Source organism: Carassius carassius, chromosome 12 (assembly GCF_963082965.1).
Source record: "Carassius carassius chromosome 12, fCarCar2.1, whole genome shotgun sequence".
Classification (NCBI taxonomy): Eukaryota; Metazoa; Chordata; class Actinopteri; order Cypriniformes; family Cyprinidae; genus Carassius; species Carassius carassius.
Genome location: NC_081766.1, coordinates 27,229,522 through 27,245,881, shown reverse-complemented (window position 1 = coordinate 27,245,881; position 16,360 = coordinate 27,229,522). Strand labels below are relative to the sequence as shown.

The 16,360-nt window shown below is 36.6% G+C and overlaps 1 protein-coding gene across 17 annotated transcripts in view; it reads right to left on the bottom strand.

Annotated features, from left to right (window-relative positions):
- LOC132155146 (discs large homolog 1-like protein) overlaps positions 1 to 16,360 on the bottom strand; it is a 156,254-nt gene that overhangs the window by 66,932 nt on the left and 72,962 nt on the right. For 9 of the 17 annotated variants that reach the window (XM_059563968.1, XM_059563969.1, XM_059563970.1 and 6 more), the window contains one exon: positions 9,411 to 9,527. The exons of 7 other annotated variants lie outside the window; for them this stretch is intronic. In XM_059563968.1, the coding sequence (XP_059419951.1) occupies positions 9,411 to 9,527 (117 nt within the window). Of the gene's footprint in view, positions 1 to 6,681; positions 6,991 to 9,410; positions 9,528 to 16,360 lie in introns of those variants that run through there. One more of the 17 variants, XM_059563980.1, reaches the window with a different exon arrangement.

Below are 16,360 nucleotides of genomic sequence, written 5' to 3'. Positions count from 1 at the left end.
CACAAACTAAAGCATATTGCATAATGCATATGACAACTTTTGTGACAGATGGCTTGCCATAGTGTATAGATGCAAAGGATCTTTCCTTTGGGAATATTATGAATAGATAAATGGCCTAAAATAGCTGCGTTGACATGACGAATCAGGTGACTGGATTGGAGGCTGATTTTTTTAAAGTGGATTTGAATTGATGGGTCTGAGTGCACCAAGCTGTTAACAACCACTGCTTCAGCATTTAGAGTGGTCTGTGTGTCAACTGGGATAAACTTGAATACAAAGAGAAGAAATTAAAGTGCAGTTTAGAAAAGGTAATATTACAGGGCCACACACAAAAAGCATGAGATTTCAGAATGAAGAAGAGAGAACCAATCTATTCATTCAGAATTTGAAAAGTGCTGCTTTTAAACTTTTGAATGCTTCAAGAATATGTAATAATACTAATATTAAGATAATATTAATAATAATGTGTTCTGTGACTCTCTGCAGACCATGTATTAACCAACTTCTGGTTATTTCAACTGCAGCTGAGGGGTTTTAATCCAAAATCGCAAGAATGTGGTTAGGATTCGAAAAAATTGTGCAGCAAGCCATTTCATCTCAGGAAGCAATGCAGTTCCAGTGCCATCTACTGGCCACACAGCCCCCCCAAAAATTACTTGGACAATTTTGCTTTGATGATCACAACTATCTGCAAATAATACCAACTCCTGTACATTTTAAATAGCACATATAAAGTATATAAAGTATGTAGTTTCCCGCATGCTAGGATCGTGTCTGTGTCAGAAATCACTTCAGATGATATGGGTCTTTTAAAAATAAAAATCAGTCAATCATTCAGTTTAGTTTAAAGATCAAACCTGTTTTAGAAGCTTATATATATATATATATATATATATATATATATATATATACAGTAATGAAAATCATTGTATCTTAATGATTTTTACTTTTATTTAGATACTTTAAAACAATATGTTGTCACTTATTTATTTCTATGACAAATTACTTAAAAATAACGTGTTATTCACAATACATATAGTTTCAAAGTAGTTCTATTGAGAAATTATTGATGTTGATGTTTACAAGGCCTAAATGCATTAATTGTCCACATTTAAAAAAAATTACAACTGGGCAATTTTGGCAAAGATAAAGAATATAATAAGGCAACTGACATTTGCTATATTTACTGTTTATTGTTTTATGTGAGTGTGCTGTACATGTGCAGATTATTTGGACATACTTGTAGTTGTAAATTGGTAAGTTATTTGTTATATCATCACATGAGGAATTACAAATTATTTTGTTCAATTTATAACAATTTGTTGTAGTGACTATCCTATTAATTATTTGGTGATGTGTATCACTGTCACAGTTAATAATATACATATAAATAAAAATATTTAAGATTTTGGTCATATTGTCCACTCCTGAGAAGTTTAACTGTAAAGTTATTTGAAATGAATTAAAAAGTTACTTGAAAGCCATCCCTTAATAATTACGTCTTTATGTATGTTCAGACGTATGCATGTATCTTTTAGATTGTTCAGCTGTTCATTTATCTCTCTGACCTTCAGCTGGACTGCTGCTATTATATCAAATCATTTTTATAAGAGTTTGGGCAAGAATGTCTGCTAAAACATGTAGCGGCATTATTTGTGCTTATTAGCATATGTGCTGATCACACAGTATAAAGTAAAGCTCACTGATTAAAGACAATTATTAAGATAGCTAATCATACAGCTTGTCAGCTGACAACTAACATTCTCCACTGCAACCATCAGTGATGCAAAGTGGAGCCTCGTTTGCTTAAAAGTCACTGTTATACTGCAGAGCTCGGGCTTCTATCCATGAATCCATGCGATGAAACTAAGCAGTTTTCATAATGATATTTAAATATTTTAATGATTTTTTTTAGAAAAAAAAAACATGCAAAACAAAAACTGTTAGCTCAACTGTCAACCATGAAAACCGTAGATTGGCAGTAAACACTGAAATGCACATGCATAGCATGTTTATTTGAAAGCGAGAACTTGACATTGCCATATTTGAATCTGTGTCCATATCTGCATGAGCCTGCAGAACTTACCTGACTTGTCCTTGATACGATACAATCAGTGAAGGTATTGAGGCGGGTGAGGCCAGAGAGAACATGGCGCCAACGGGACGGCGTCTGTTTTGCAGTCTCCTCAGAGGAACTATGTATGGACCACTGTCTGAGCTTGGGTACAGATGAGCCATCATGGGCTGAACAGGTGCTGCTTCCTCGACTTCCCCTGGAGTACAGGGTGTTTCCACCGAAGATGTAGTTCATCACTGCGAATACTCTATGGATGCACACCAGTCACTTCTCAGACTTGTGTCAATGACAAAGACAGGAAAACAAATCTAGCCAAAGTCTAAGAGTTTTCCAAACAACTTCCTTAATTATGAGAGTGGCTTCCTGCGCTGGACATATCAGGGGATTTCATCAGGATAAAGCCTCAAGTGTGCTGTGTAGTCATGCCCCTAGATACTCCATTCTTCCCAAGACTTACTCCGTGAATCAGCAACCACCATCCAATACTGCTTCGATTCAGACACTTCAGAGAGAAATAAGAGAAGAAAGTATATTTTTTGTATACAAAGCTAGCTGCTGTTTTTTATCCTCAAGATGCTGGGGATACAAACTCAAAGATGGTGATCAAACGCTGGACAAATTACAAGTTGGTGCTACTTCATTCCACTGAAACCATCTGTGCAATTCAGAGTGCTTCCAAGATAGTAAATTTGAAGGCCATCAGATGATTAACAGCTGCCTGTCCAAGTCCAGTTGGGAATGTCACTCTGACCAACCAACAACGCTTCCGAGCGTTAAAAACTGAGGCCAAGAGAAAACTGGACCCAAACATGCTTCATTCTGAAATGAGGTTCAATCTCCAGTCTTCTAAAAAAGGCTTTCCCATATTATTAAAAATGTATTGAATGTAAAATGTATTTGTCAATAACTAGACCAAAAAAAAAAAAAAAAAAATTCCATTTTTTTTTTCCATTGTCACACTTTATGTTGACATATTTATTAGTTCACTAGTGCCTACAGCAGTGACTGGATGGTATGAAAACATTATAATTCGCATGTCAACATGTTGGCTCGAGTACTGTGATAGTCTTTCATGCCCTCATGTAATAATATTAACCTTTTGCACATAAACACCACTGAAATATACTGAACAATTGTCTTGTCTGGATTTAGCTTTAACTATTGATTTAGAGGGTAAGATGGCATCCTAAATAACAATGCTAAAGCTCCTCCCTCTGAAAAGATTGACAAGAGATATGGCAGGACATCAATAAAACATTCCAAATGACCTCCGAATACACTAAGTGCATGTCTAATGAGATGGCAGCAAAACCCATTTAGAGCCCCCTCTTAGAACCAAGCTTGTCACCTTGCTAAATGACATTTAGAACAGTATGCTGCAGCACTGAAAATCCACATCGGTATGGATGTAATGGATGGATCCAACCAGGTTAACATGTTACGAGTAAAATAATGAAATGGCATTCAGGTTAGGTTGGTGTAACTGTAACAGCTACTGCACGAAGGTACAGACTTTTTCAAAGTTGTCAAATCTTCCATAGATCACCAAATGGAACACACATTAGGCTGGCTACTGACAGGGTCAGCCTGCTGGTCAGCTTCTCAATAGATGTTGACAGCAAAATCAGGATCCATAGATGTTGTCTTAGTTATTCCTGTCACCACCTTTTCTCTTAAATCGGTGTCTAATAAAAGCCTGTTCTGTTCAGGAAACATGAAAGAACTGCTGCTAATGACAACTTTGCACACAACTGTGACCCATTCAATTTCTTTTGTCAAAAGAGAAACTCAATCCATAAACTATTAATTCCCAAAAATAATCAACTGGTTCCCAGCTCAAATAAATACATGGTCTAATGTAGTTACCGAAGTATTTACAGTAATAAAAATGTTTGAATTATGAGCCGAGCAGAGTGGCTTACGAGCTCCTTCCCGACCTCCCGATCATTTTTAAACATGTCTAAAAAGTTCGTGAGCTATCGGTTTAAATTCGTGACGTGTGCGCGGTTGAACGAGTCGATTTGTTGATTTATCTGAAGTTGACCAATCACGAACTAGGAAAACCACAGAAGAAGAAAGACGAAGACGGCAGCACCACAGCGAATGTGGACTATTGACAAGGAGGATAAACTCGCTGAAGTCTGACAGGAACAGCGAGCGCTGTATGATGTTTCTAGCAACGTGTTCCAATGCCTTTTTAGTTCTCTCTCTCTCTCACACACACATATGTAGTTTACAGGGACTCTCCATAGACGTAACGGTATTCTATACTGTATATCCCCATACACTACCTCTATTCTTAACGGAAAATGCATGTTTAAAATTTCTATTAAACACTGTATAGTATTTTTTAAAGCCATTTGGTTTACAAGGGCACAGGAATTGTCCTCACAAACCATGTTTACATTGTAATACCTATTTCAGATATTTATAAACCATATACAAGAACACACACACACACACACACACACAGGGTGACCAAACGTCCCGGTTTCCGATTGCTGAAAAATAAACTGTACGTGTAGGAAACAGTCACGGCTCGTATCAATATTTTACATGCAGTTATGAGAGAGGGAGAGCAATTATATTAGGCGTGTATGACTTGAAGCAGCGCTGCACAGAATGATCACCTGTATGACATCAAAGTACCGCGAGAGCGATTCGAATGCTTTCGATATGTGTGCTCTCTTATCGCTCTCGCGGTACTTTAATGTCAAACAGTGATCCTTCTGTGCGTGCAGCGGTGCTTCAAGTCGAACGCGTCTATCAACTTAGTGCGATTGCTTCTGTAATTCGCAGGTTGTAAAATCGTGTTGTATATCATCTCGTCCGTACAATTTTCAGATAAACTCACTTGTGCCGTGTGCGTGGACATACGATCTTCACACCTTCCGAATTCGCACCGTGTACGCCCGCCTTTAGAAAATCAAATCTTTTTGTAATCTTGACAAAACAGATATCGTTGGAAAGGTCTGACAGTCAAGGATTCCATATTTGGTGACTGTTTTGTAACAGAAATGGTATTGTGACAGACAATTATTGATTTGTGACAGAAAACTGCATCAAAAGAATTCAATAGTGTTTGGGTGTCACCCAGTAGTTATTTTTGGTATAGTGCCCAAACTAAATCTCACAGGAACCACAATTTTGCTGTTATGAACTTTGAATTTGGAACATAACTTGGTTAGACATATGGCTTGGAATTTTTTGTCATATGAAGTACAACATATGTTATAAAGTAATTTTTTTTATATATACAATTTAAAAAAAACAGTATACTGCATCTTTACTGCAAATTTAAACTTCTATAACTTTTTTATTATGTCTTTTTTTATGCTTTCACTTCAGCAATCATTTGCTATGTGTCTTCTTTAAAAAAACAACAACAACCTTACGTCTGTAAGCATAAGGAATTACAATCATGTTGTAACAAGCATTGATAAGTTATCCGTTTTCGGTTAATTTATACCCCTGGTAACATATCCTGTGGGAAACAAACATTAAAATCAATATTAAAAGTCATGTTTTGAAAAAATTTATCAAGTTGTATTCTTTGTATCCCAATAAGTTGGAAAATAGCAATAACTTAATTTACTCATGTCTCTATGGTCTTGCCATTTTTAGGGTTAATCTACCCTTTTTGGGTAGATTATTAAGGTTACATTTACTCAAGTCTTCAACCTGAACAATGACTTATTATCCATAGGGTTTTTATCCAGATAATGTAGCAGTTATAAAGAGGCCAAGTGTAAAGTATTTTGTCTCTTGATAGGTACTGGAATGTATGCACACAAAAATAAGCAAAATAAGCCTTCCAACAACTCTGCAATACGTCCCAAGCTATCATGGGTATTTAAACATGTAACATGCCTTTGATTATAAATTACATGCATCATTTGGTGACTAGGAACCATAACAGTACATCTGAACAGTTAAATGAGCTTAAGCATTCCAATGTGTTCAAAAACCATGATCGGATTAGGGGCAAAGCATTGGTGCCATTCACATTTGTAATGTATATGCTTTGTGCAGCGCAAACCATGTGTGTGTGTGTGTGTGTGTGTAAGACACTGCAAGCACTGCTGCATGACAGAGGCACGCAGGTTGCCAGGCAGCAGAGGGAAGAGATATGTGCTTTCACATTTTCTCAACAAAACATAATGACGTGCCAGACATCACACATTCACGCAGGTGACTGCCACAATGTAAAAAAGAACAATGCTCATATTTCGCACAACAAACCAATTTACTTTAATATGGCCTTACTAGATAGTCTGTCAATCAGTGCCTTCAGACTCCATGATGTATTAACAAAAAAACTACGCACCTCTGCTTTGTTAATACATCTAGCTTCTCAATCTTAGGCATGATTATATTCTCTATACTGCCTTTTGAGTGGAAGGACATTTTACTTGTTATGAATATGATTAATGCCACTGCAAATTATGCACAATAAATTGTTTTATATGAAGCAAATCAAGTAACTTATGTCAACATCAAAAACTAAGTTCAAGCATTCCTAATTTGCTTTACAGAGAGCAAGTTATGTAGTCACTGCAGTGATTGACACGCAGCATTTTCTTGTTGCGGAATTCCAGACCTACCAACAAGTGCAGATGTCGCCTCTTGGTTCTCCTTAGGGTACCCATGATCCGGCGACCCATCTTTTTAGCATACCACACTGAGCTGAGCATTGTGGGCTACGGCTGGAGGAGTGTGCGTGTTCACGGTGTAGGGTTCACGCTCCGGTGATATAGAACTCGTTTCCTTACTCTGACCTGCCCCCCTCCACCTCTTCTCATGCCAACATCTCAAAAACAATTTCTGCACATAGTGTGTGCCGGCGACAAAAATATACGGTGCAGGTACCTTTAAAGAGCAGAACGTAGGGCAAGAGAGAGAGAGAAAAAAAAAACAGGCTGCCTGACGCACACAAACTGCAGCAGAGATAAAGCGCTTCACAATCGCTGCACCCCCCTGTAACGCTTCTCGTTTCACCTTGTCTCTCACACTGCTGTGGATGATGCAGTTCCTGGCACACTGATGCGATCGCGGCTGTGCAGTAGTGGGATGCAAGCTCAGTGTAGACGGCTGCAGGTGCCTGTGTTCATCTCTTTCAGCTCAAAATGAGTCAGCAGGAAGCTGATAGAGTGAGACTGGGTGCTTGACTTGGCTAGCACTGACTGCTCTCCTCTCTGATTGCCTGAAAGAAATTAGTCCACTGCCTTGCGATGTAGACGTAACTCCAATGCTGTGCCTCTCTGGCAAACGGCTGCAGTGTCCATTTACTACACTTTGATAAGAGAAAACAATGTTTTCCTCTTTTTTTCCTCACGTTGTCTTGGAGATGAGGCAAGGTGACATCCTTTCCTGTGCCTGTGGTAATTCCTGGGATGTAGGGGACGGCACTATATCTTCGCATTTCTTTTGCTCTCCTGATGGTTTCTTGAATGTGCGATCAAGCCATTCAACTTTGCCACATGGGGAGATATATCAGGACTGACATCATTGATTGGAAATGGAAGGCAGCTCAAGGCTCATGACTTGTATGAGAAAAGTGACCTCAAACCCATATCAACACTGCCTCATTGTCAGATGCTTGCGGCAAAAAAAATGCTAATTGTTTTCAGGCCTGAATAAGCACTTCCACTTTATAAATTCCAAGACCAGAAAAGTCACTCAGAAAAAGGAGTTAACAGGGAATTTACTATTTATCTTATATAATGACCATTTCATACAGTAATCAGATTTTAACTGAAATCTTCAGTACAAAATCCTAAAGCTGGAAAAAACATTGGCCATGCGCTGTGGAAGCAAAGGTGCTTCCATGCATGACGGAAGCACCAACAGATAACGAATGCAACAGCAAAGCTATCGCTGCTACATATGTAGTCAAACAACTGTTGCATTTAAAAACAAAAGTCTATCATTTAACTAGAACCCACATGTGTAGATTCTAGCAGGCTCATGCAACTATCAAAATGAAATACTGCATAAATACAAATAGGAAAGACAATGAGAGGTACAATGCAAGAACTGTACTGTACCCTCTAATGTCAGCATTAAGCCTGTCTGATAAAATGTATGAAAATATCATCATGAAACAATGAAAATCTGCATAGACCATTCATGCTGATCGCATGGAGATGACTGACACCAGTCCGCACATGACTGACAGCCATTTGACAAACACAGAATTGGCAAGCTGCAGGTACATCAGAAGCATATAAAGATGTTTGCCAAGTCAGACGAGTAGGGCTGTCACTTTTAGTTCGAAAATCGATTGCACAATCGATCGGACCAACCAAAAAAAGTTTCGAAAATAAAAATAGGGAATCAATTTTAACCAAATATGTACAAATATAAAGAAAATAAAGAATTCCGAAAGTGCAGTATGCCTTGCGAAAGCTAGACCGAAAATACCAGCAATTTTACGTGCCTATAAGACCCAGTGTTGTCGAAAGCGACATGCTTATGCTGCATTTAAATCAAACGCGAATAGAGCGTCTGGCGCGAATGATTTCAATGTTAAGTCAATGTAAAGACGCGTTTACGCGCGTCTGGAGGTCTCGCGGCGCGGTAGACGCGAATTCTCCTCATTCGCGCATCTAGTTACAGGAGATTCTGAGTTATGAAAAGGACCATTGCAAGCTGACCGCGATACCCCCACCTTGCGCAGCTGTACCTGAGTGTCCCTAGGACATCAGTGCGGTCGGAGCGCGTCTTCTCAACAGCTGGACATATAGTGAATAAAAAACGCTCTGCTCTGGACCCCGAAAATGTTGATCGACTTGTTTTCCTGTCCAATAAATTTGTGATGGCCCTAGCCTTTAATTATGCCTGCCTAGTGCCGCCTAGCCTAAGTGTCGGTTATGTTCAATAAAAAAACACACATGGCCTGTTCTCAAGTCCATTTAAAGTTTAATTTTTTGAACATTTGTTTGAAATGGATTGAATCATTATTTAAAATAATCTTGGAGATTTTTGAATTGCCTAAATCATAAATGCAGCCGGGTTGAAGCCTGCAGTGATGTTTTTCTTTTGTTATGGCAGCCGTCCCCTCTGCATATATATTTTTTCGAAATGTTGCACTCATGTTGCTGTTTGTTATTCTGCACGAAACTTCATGCCAATAAATAAGAAATATTGCTGACTTGTGCGTTTCCAGCGCTCTCTTTACGTTCATCCGTTATTTAACGTTGTAAAAGGAAACGTCTTTTTTTTTTAGACATGGAAAATCGATTTTACAATCGATTCAATGAACACTTATGTCTTAAAAATCGAAAATGATTTTTTTACAAAAGTGACAGCCCTACAGACGAGTGACTGTTACCTGGATGGTCACAGGACTTTGAGGGTACGGGTTGGAGATGGGAGTAGTAGGAAGCAGAGGACTCTCCTTGTTCACTACAGTGGACGGCCCATCGAAGATGCATTCCAGGGACTCAACCTACAGAGGGGCATTGAACTCACTGTATTACAATACAAGCTTGAATTGAAAGTGCCTACAATTCTCATCATGAGAAGATGATAAAGAGAGACAGACAACAGAAAACAAATGAGGAGTAAGGATCTAGAGCTGGAGAATGTTCACCTTGACAGACTTTTAGGGCATCATATGCATGTTTGAATGACCTATGATACCCAAAAATGCAGTACTTAAAATAGGCAAGCTCACTAAGTTTTGAGACAAAGCCAGAGAGTCACCAAAACAGACAGTGGTATGATAAGGATGCTTAATTTGATGAAACACGGACCATATATATTAGAAGTTCACCGACTACACTCGTGGTATTTCCCACTTCTGTCATCTCACTTTATGTAACTATCGCCATATCATATACACACACTAGGGTTGGGCCGATAGACGATTCCATCGTCCATCGATAACAGACATCACAATGTTAAACCGATATCGTGACCCCCCCCCCCCCCCCCCCCCACTTCCCAGTTCTATGTTCGGAAAGGAAATTAAGTGTACTACGGAAACCCTTAAGGGAATAAATAACCTAAGAGATGGGAGGATAAAAAAAATATTTCAATACTTTTTTCTTGCAGTAATATCATTGGGTAAGTATAGGCGACTGTATAATCACGGGCATCAGGGAGCCGCTATTGAAACCACTTTCTATTGCACCCTCTCATTTTACTTTCACTTTTGAGATTCGCGATCACAAGGAATCTATACTATGTATCGGCAGTACTTACCACACATTTGACAAGATTAGATGTTTGTCATTGGTTTGTCATTGTCATCTGCAAATCATGCGCCATCGTCCTATCAGACATTTCTCCTTATTCTGTGTATGTGGTAGGGGTGTCCCTGAATAAGGATTTTCATAGTCGAATCGGAATTTTCAAATCTTGCTGATATTCGACCGATAGTCGAATCATATGTTTGGGGGTGGGGCAAAATACATTAACAAGAGTCAAGTCAGACATTCGACTAACACAATTACTGATGTTAACACACAGGGAAAAGGTGTAATGAACACCTTGCAGATATAAACAGGGTAAATAATGTTTTATGTTTTGATGAACAGATAGCTAACACTTAACGTCGGCAAAACCATAACAATTAACAATTTTATTTAATTGTTTTTACAATAGTGCTCTCATTATAACGTTAGCAGTTAATGTTCTGCATGTCTGTTTTGAGCTGCGCGCGCTGAAGATGACCAGTAGAGTGACGCATTTGATAGCAAGTTTTTAATCAATGGTATTCAACTCATAATTTCATATAGAATACGTTTCGTTATTTATACAACATAACGTTAATATTAAGACTTATAATCTATTTGCAAAAAGGGCCTGAATGCACATGAACATATCTGCGGGGCTCTGAATGCGAACTAATTTTATGGACGCATTCTTCATGAAACAATGTGCAGAAACACGGCAGCTAAACTAAAAATTCATTGCATTTTAGTATTATGTTCTTCTCATTATAATTGTATGTATTTAACAGTCCCAGTCATAGTTATTAATATTCTGCATTGTAGTTTGACCTACTCGCGCTCTGCGCTGAAGAGATATCACCATAGTACTACAATGAAGCGCTTGACTCAAAACCAAATGCATCTTATATCAGGTAAATAATATATCCACGATATATATATATACACCGGCTGAAATGTTTTGATATCACTTGTACCCTACCTGTTCGAAAAATCCAGTCTCTACCAGTGTCAGTTTGAGTCTTGGTAAAGTTTTAAATCCCTGCTTCCAAGATACTCCTCTGTCGGTCACGGATTATGGAAAGTGAAACATAAATCTATAGGGGTGGTTGGATTTATTCACGCACTTTAAAATATTAATTTGAAGCTTCTTTCTTTTCAGATTCTTACAGCTTTATCATAATAGGCTGTATATTAACTAATTGGGAAAAAATGGTAGTTCTATGTGAAATCAGACATTTGAGCTCCCCCATATAGTCAAAATTGCATAATCAATAACACCCCGTGAATATTCGACTGTTAGGTTGGTAGTCAAATCAGGCTCCTTGAATCAAAGCATTGATTCGGTCACCCCTAGTATGTGGTAAGTGAACTTTCATGTCCTGTAATGCAACAGGCTACCGCTAACAAGCGGCTAAACTTTTAGTGGCACCATAGAAAACGTTATTTGTTTCACGCCTCAGGCACACCCCTAACCCCACCCCCGATGTCATCATCCATCACGATGTTTCACTGTACACATCATCCGATGCCAATTTGGTAGAGATCACCCAACCCTAACACACACAGAGAAACTCAAAGGTCTTCACGACAAGCAGTCAAAATAAAAGTCTGATTTAACCTGAAGAAATTGACAAACATATTACTATTGTACAATATAATGTATGTCTTCAAAAAGTTAGGAGCACTAGCAAAAATTTTGGAGCACTCACCAAAAATGTATGAGCATTGCAACTAAAAATTATATATTAACAGATTTTATCTTTACATTCTTAACTTTAGTGCAGATTTTAGATTGGTTAATATTAGCTATCAATCACTCAGTCACTGCTTTCAGTTAACTACAGTGAGAAAAAGAAAGGGCTGAAGAAGAGAGAAAATTAAAAGGACACTGACAGATTTCTTTTGTAAACAACCAAAAGTTAAGCTCTTCTTTAGCAAGGGGTAGGATGGTGTATGTGGTGTTAAATTTTATATTCAGCTCTGCCAATTGTCCGGAACGGCTGGCAGCTGGTGTGCGATACTGACAAAAAATTATCTCTCTATTTTCTGGGATTTTATGGATAACAATAATTTGAGTGGTACTGTGCTGATATCTTGAGGACTACAGTAAATAGCTGACTCCTAAAATTTTATATTCTTCATATTAGGTGTGGTGGTCAGTTTACAGCAGGGCCAGCAATTAATTTTCCTATAAGTTTAAATAAAAAAAAAATTAAAATGATTTTTTAACCTTAAAGCAATTTTTTCTAAAAGTGTGCATTATCATTTGAGTCAAATTCTTATATCTAATCGGTTAACACATTTGGGCTGTTATTAAGCAAATTAAAGTATCCGTCAACAAAATTCATCTTTGCAATGCAGAGTAAACACAGAAGCTGCATATGAAATGGCATATTCACACTGATTAATGCAGGAGATGAATGCATTTAACCTGCAGTTACAAATACATAAAAAATATTTTAATATAGTAAACATATACATATATATATATTTGAAATATTTGAAATTTTAAATGTGAAATTAAAACCGCCAACAGGTAGCAGCAAGTCACTGTTAATAAGTGAGTCATTGAGATTGAACCAAATCTTTTAACGAATGATTCATTCAGGAACTAAACATCCTCATGTCGCTCAGAGATGCAAAACAGCGCTGTGACTGTGTTTAGAATTATTTTTGTTGGCGAAATAGTGCAAAAACAGGCAATATAGTGTGTAAAATGTAAGTCTCTTAATATTAACTTCTTGTTTATTGAACAGTTGTATAAAATCAATATCACATTTGTAATCATGCTGATTTCTGGAGGAAAAACAGAACTCTTTTTGTGATACTGATTAATTGTATGAAATGAAATAAAGGCCCCATATCTTCAATTTTGTGATGCATTTTAACAGACTGAATCATGGAGTGAAATAACGCACTGTAAATGCGCACGTGCACTAATCTAACCTAATAGACTTGACATAACGTATGCTCTCTGTAGGTGTGTTTTGTTTGGATTTAGCAATACTCGATAATGTCAAACCGCACATCGTAAAACAACAATTAAAAAAGGTGTAGATTCGGTGGCGAACACTTTTACCTGCAAACTCCGTCCCACAGGTTTTACAGTGAATGCAGTGCATAGAACCATTTTCATAGCGGAGCCACTCAAAGACTTTCAACCACTCTCTCCGAAAACTGTGCACCTTCTATTCGGCAGGTGGATTAACATTCACCACATGATCGCTATCACCAGCACCATGATTTGTAACTTTAGGTGGTTCACAGAATAAATCTGTCAGTGTTTAGCATTAGTTTTTAGGTACAGAAATTGAATAAAGTAATTGAATGTAAAACAGCATTGCATATTGAACTGTATAAACTTAAGATTATTCTTTATTAAAGTTACAAAAGATTTTTAATGAAGAGCAGTGAGTGATTTCTTTGTTGTTGCTGTTCAATTAATATAAAGACTGTCACTTTAAGAGAATGCACTGATCCAGTGCACTGATACAGTAGACCTACGTTCAGCCAGCTATGTCTGCTCTAGGATACTTACCAAGACGGGCATTTTGACATGAATTTTGTCTGAATTTGTCCATTTAAACACAATACTCCAGAGAGAGCTATATTTGCATGCGTTCTGAGGCGTGGGTTTGAGCGCTTCGGATGAGCGCATGCAACAAGCTTACATCCTTTGGCTCTTAAATGTTCAAACTGGCAAAGCTTAAAATCAACTATCGGTTGATCTCTAAAATATATATATCTATATATAAAATCACCATGATAGAAGCATTAATCTCAAATGGCAACTATGAGGACCATGGAAACAAATGTATACTATAAAATTCAAAGCAAAATACATTAATTTATGAAAAGACTCTTGGGACAGAATGTCAGCCTTTAACCTAAATTAAATTAACCTAAACCTCCATTTTAAAAAAACAAAACAAACAAAAAAAAAAACATTAAAATTATATTATTTTGTGTTTAGCAGAAGAAAGAAATTCATACAAGTTTGGATAAACTTGTGGATAACTAACTGATGACTTTACATTTTGGGGGTGAACTATCCCTTTAATCCATGAACAGTAATACTTAAGGATCCATTAGTTAATGTAAGTTAATGTATTTACTAACATGAAATTAAAATTAACTACGATAAATAAATGCTGTTGAAGTATTTTTCATGCTTAGTTCAAGTTAACTAAAGTAAACTTATGTCAACTAATGAACCTTATTGTAAAGTGTTACTTTATAAACACATAGCAAAGGTATTTATATTGATACATCATAACCACTAGAAGCAGAATGTACAGCATTGCAATGACTATTAAATAACACAAGGTGGCAAAAGAATCCGCCACAGATTAACTAACCTCTAAATGTTTTCCTCACAAAGTATCCTTATCAAATTGTTATATAATAAATTACAGTGCAAGTTAAAAATGAGTGCCAATATCTAGAAATGTACTCTTTGTACTTCATATGGTTTTGAAAAACATTTATATCATTCTTACTGCACCTTAGTAAAGTTTAAAAATATATTTGTACCAGTATCATTAATTATTAATTTACAAATGGGGAAATGCATCACATGGCTATTTACAACCTGAACAAAAATAATTATATTTTAAGTAGCTTACAGACCACAACACAGTCATGAGGGTCTGCAAGGGTCTATGATATATACTTTTATTTTTCCCCCTGCATATTTCTATATTTGGGTTGCATCACATGGCTTTGATTTTGTGGATGACATTTTTACAAATATTAATAAGCAGTATTGCTAATTTTTTTTACACTAATAACTATGGCAAACTATTTAAAGGCAGGGTAGGTAAAAAAATGTATAAAAAACTTTTTTTCCAAATTTGTTTAAACTTTATTTATATATCAATACATAATTAAAATGTAAGTACTCTGAAAAAGAAAGTATAAAAATCGAGTGACTGTAGACCTCTCACGACTGTTTTAAAGACAACTAATTATTTCCATTCACTCCACCCTTTTCTTGTACTGTTACTGTCTTCCTTTTTTGCCTGGTTTGCCTTCACTATCTGCATAGGCTGGTACTGTGAATTTTGCTTGCTGTTTCTCTGCCATTGTTTTGGTAGTATTCCTAGGATCTGTGCCTGTTGAATTCCTCAAATCAAACGTGCATGCGCAAGTGGGCAGGTCATGTGTGGCAAAAGGGTGGTTGCCATGGTTGCAAGAGAGTGACAGTCGCCTAAGCCAATCCTATGTTTCGTCCCGAAATGGAAATAATGAGCTGTGTTTAATACAGAATAAACGGTCTAGAGTCACTCGATTTTTATACTCTTTTTATCAGAGTACTTGCATTTTAATTATGCATTGATATATATAGAAAGTTTAAACAAATTTGGAAGAAAGTTGTTTATACATGTATTACCTACCCTGCCTTTAATATTCTTTTAAGAATTAATTTTTTTCTTAAATTATTAATCAGGAAATGAAGAATCAATATCAACAACAAAAAACATCAACTTAATATTTAATAACAATTAGAAACTAATTGAAGGGACCAAAGGTAAACAACTAAGAATTGGTAAATGAAACATCCATTTAAATCTAAACATTGAGTAGTAGGGCTGCAACAAACTATTATTTTGAAATTTGATTAAGCTTATGATTATTAGAATGATTAATCATCTAACACTAACAGTGACAGTAAACAGCTGCTTGGTTATATCGAACTTCTTTTCACCCCTAAGCAAAGAACTTTGCCATGATCAGAGGTGGCTAGAGTACCCAAAAACTGTACTCAAGTAAAAGTAAAAGTACTTATAGAAATATTTACTCAAGTAAAAGTAAAAGTACTAGTCTTGAATAGTTACTTGAGTAAGAGTAAAAAAGTATCGGATAAAAAATCTACTCAAGTAGTTAGTTACTAGTTACTTTGGGTCATATATACTGAGCCTATTTTTATTTAGATATATAGATAAAATATATGTAATGTATGTGTGTGTGTATAAATATATATATATTTCATCAGCCTTTACTCCAGTCTTCAATGTCACATAATCCTTCAGAAATCATTCCAATATGTTGATTTACGATCAATGATGTTCTTTTTATCTTTCTATTCATCAAATAATCCTAA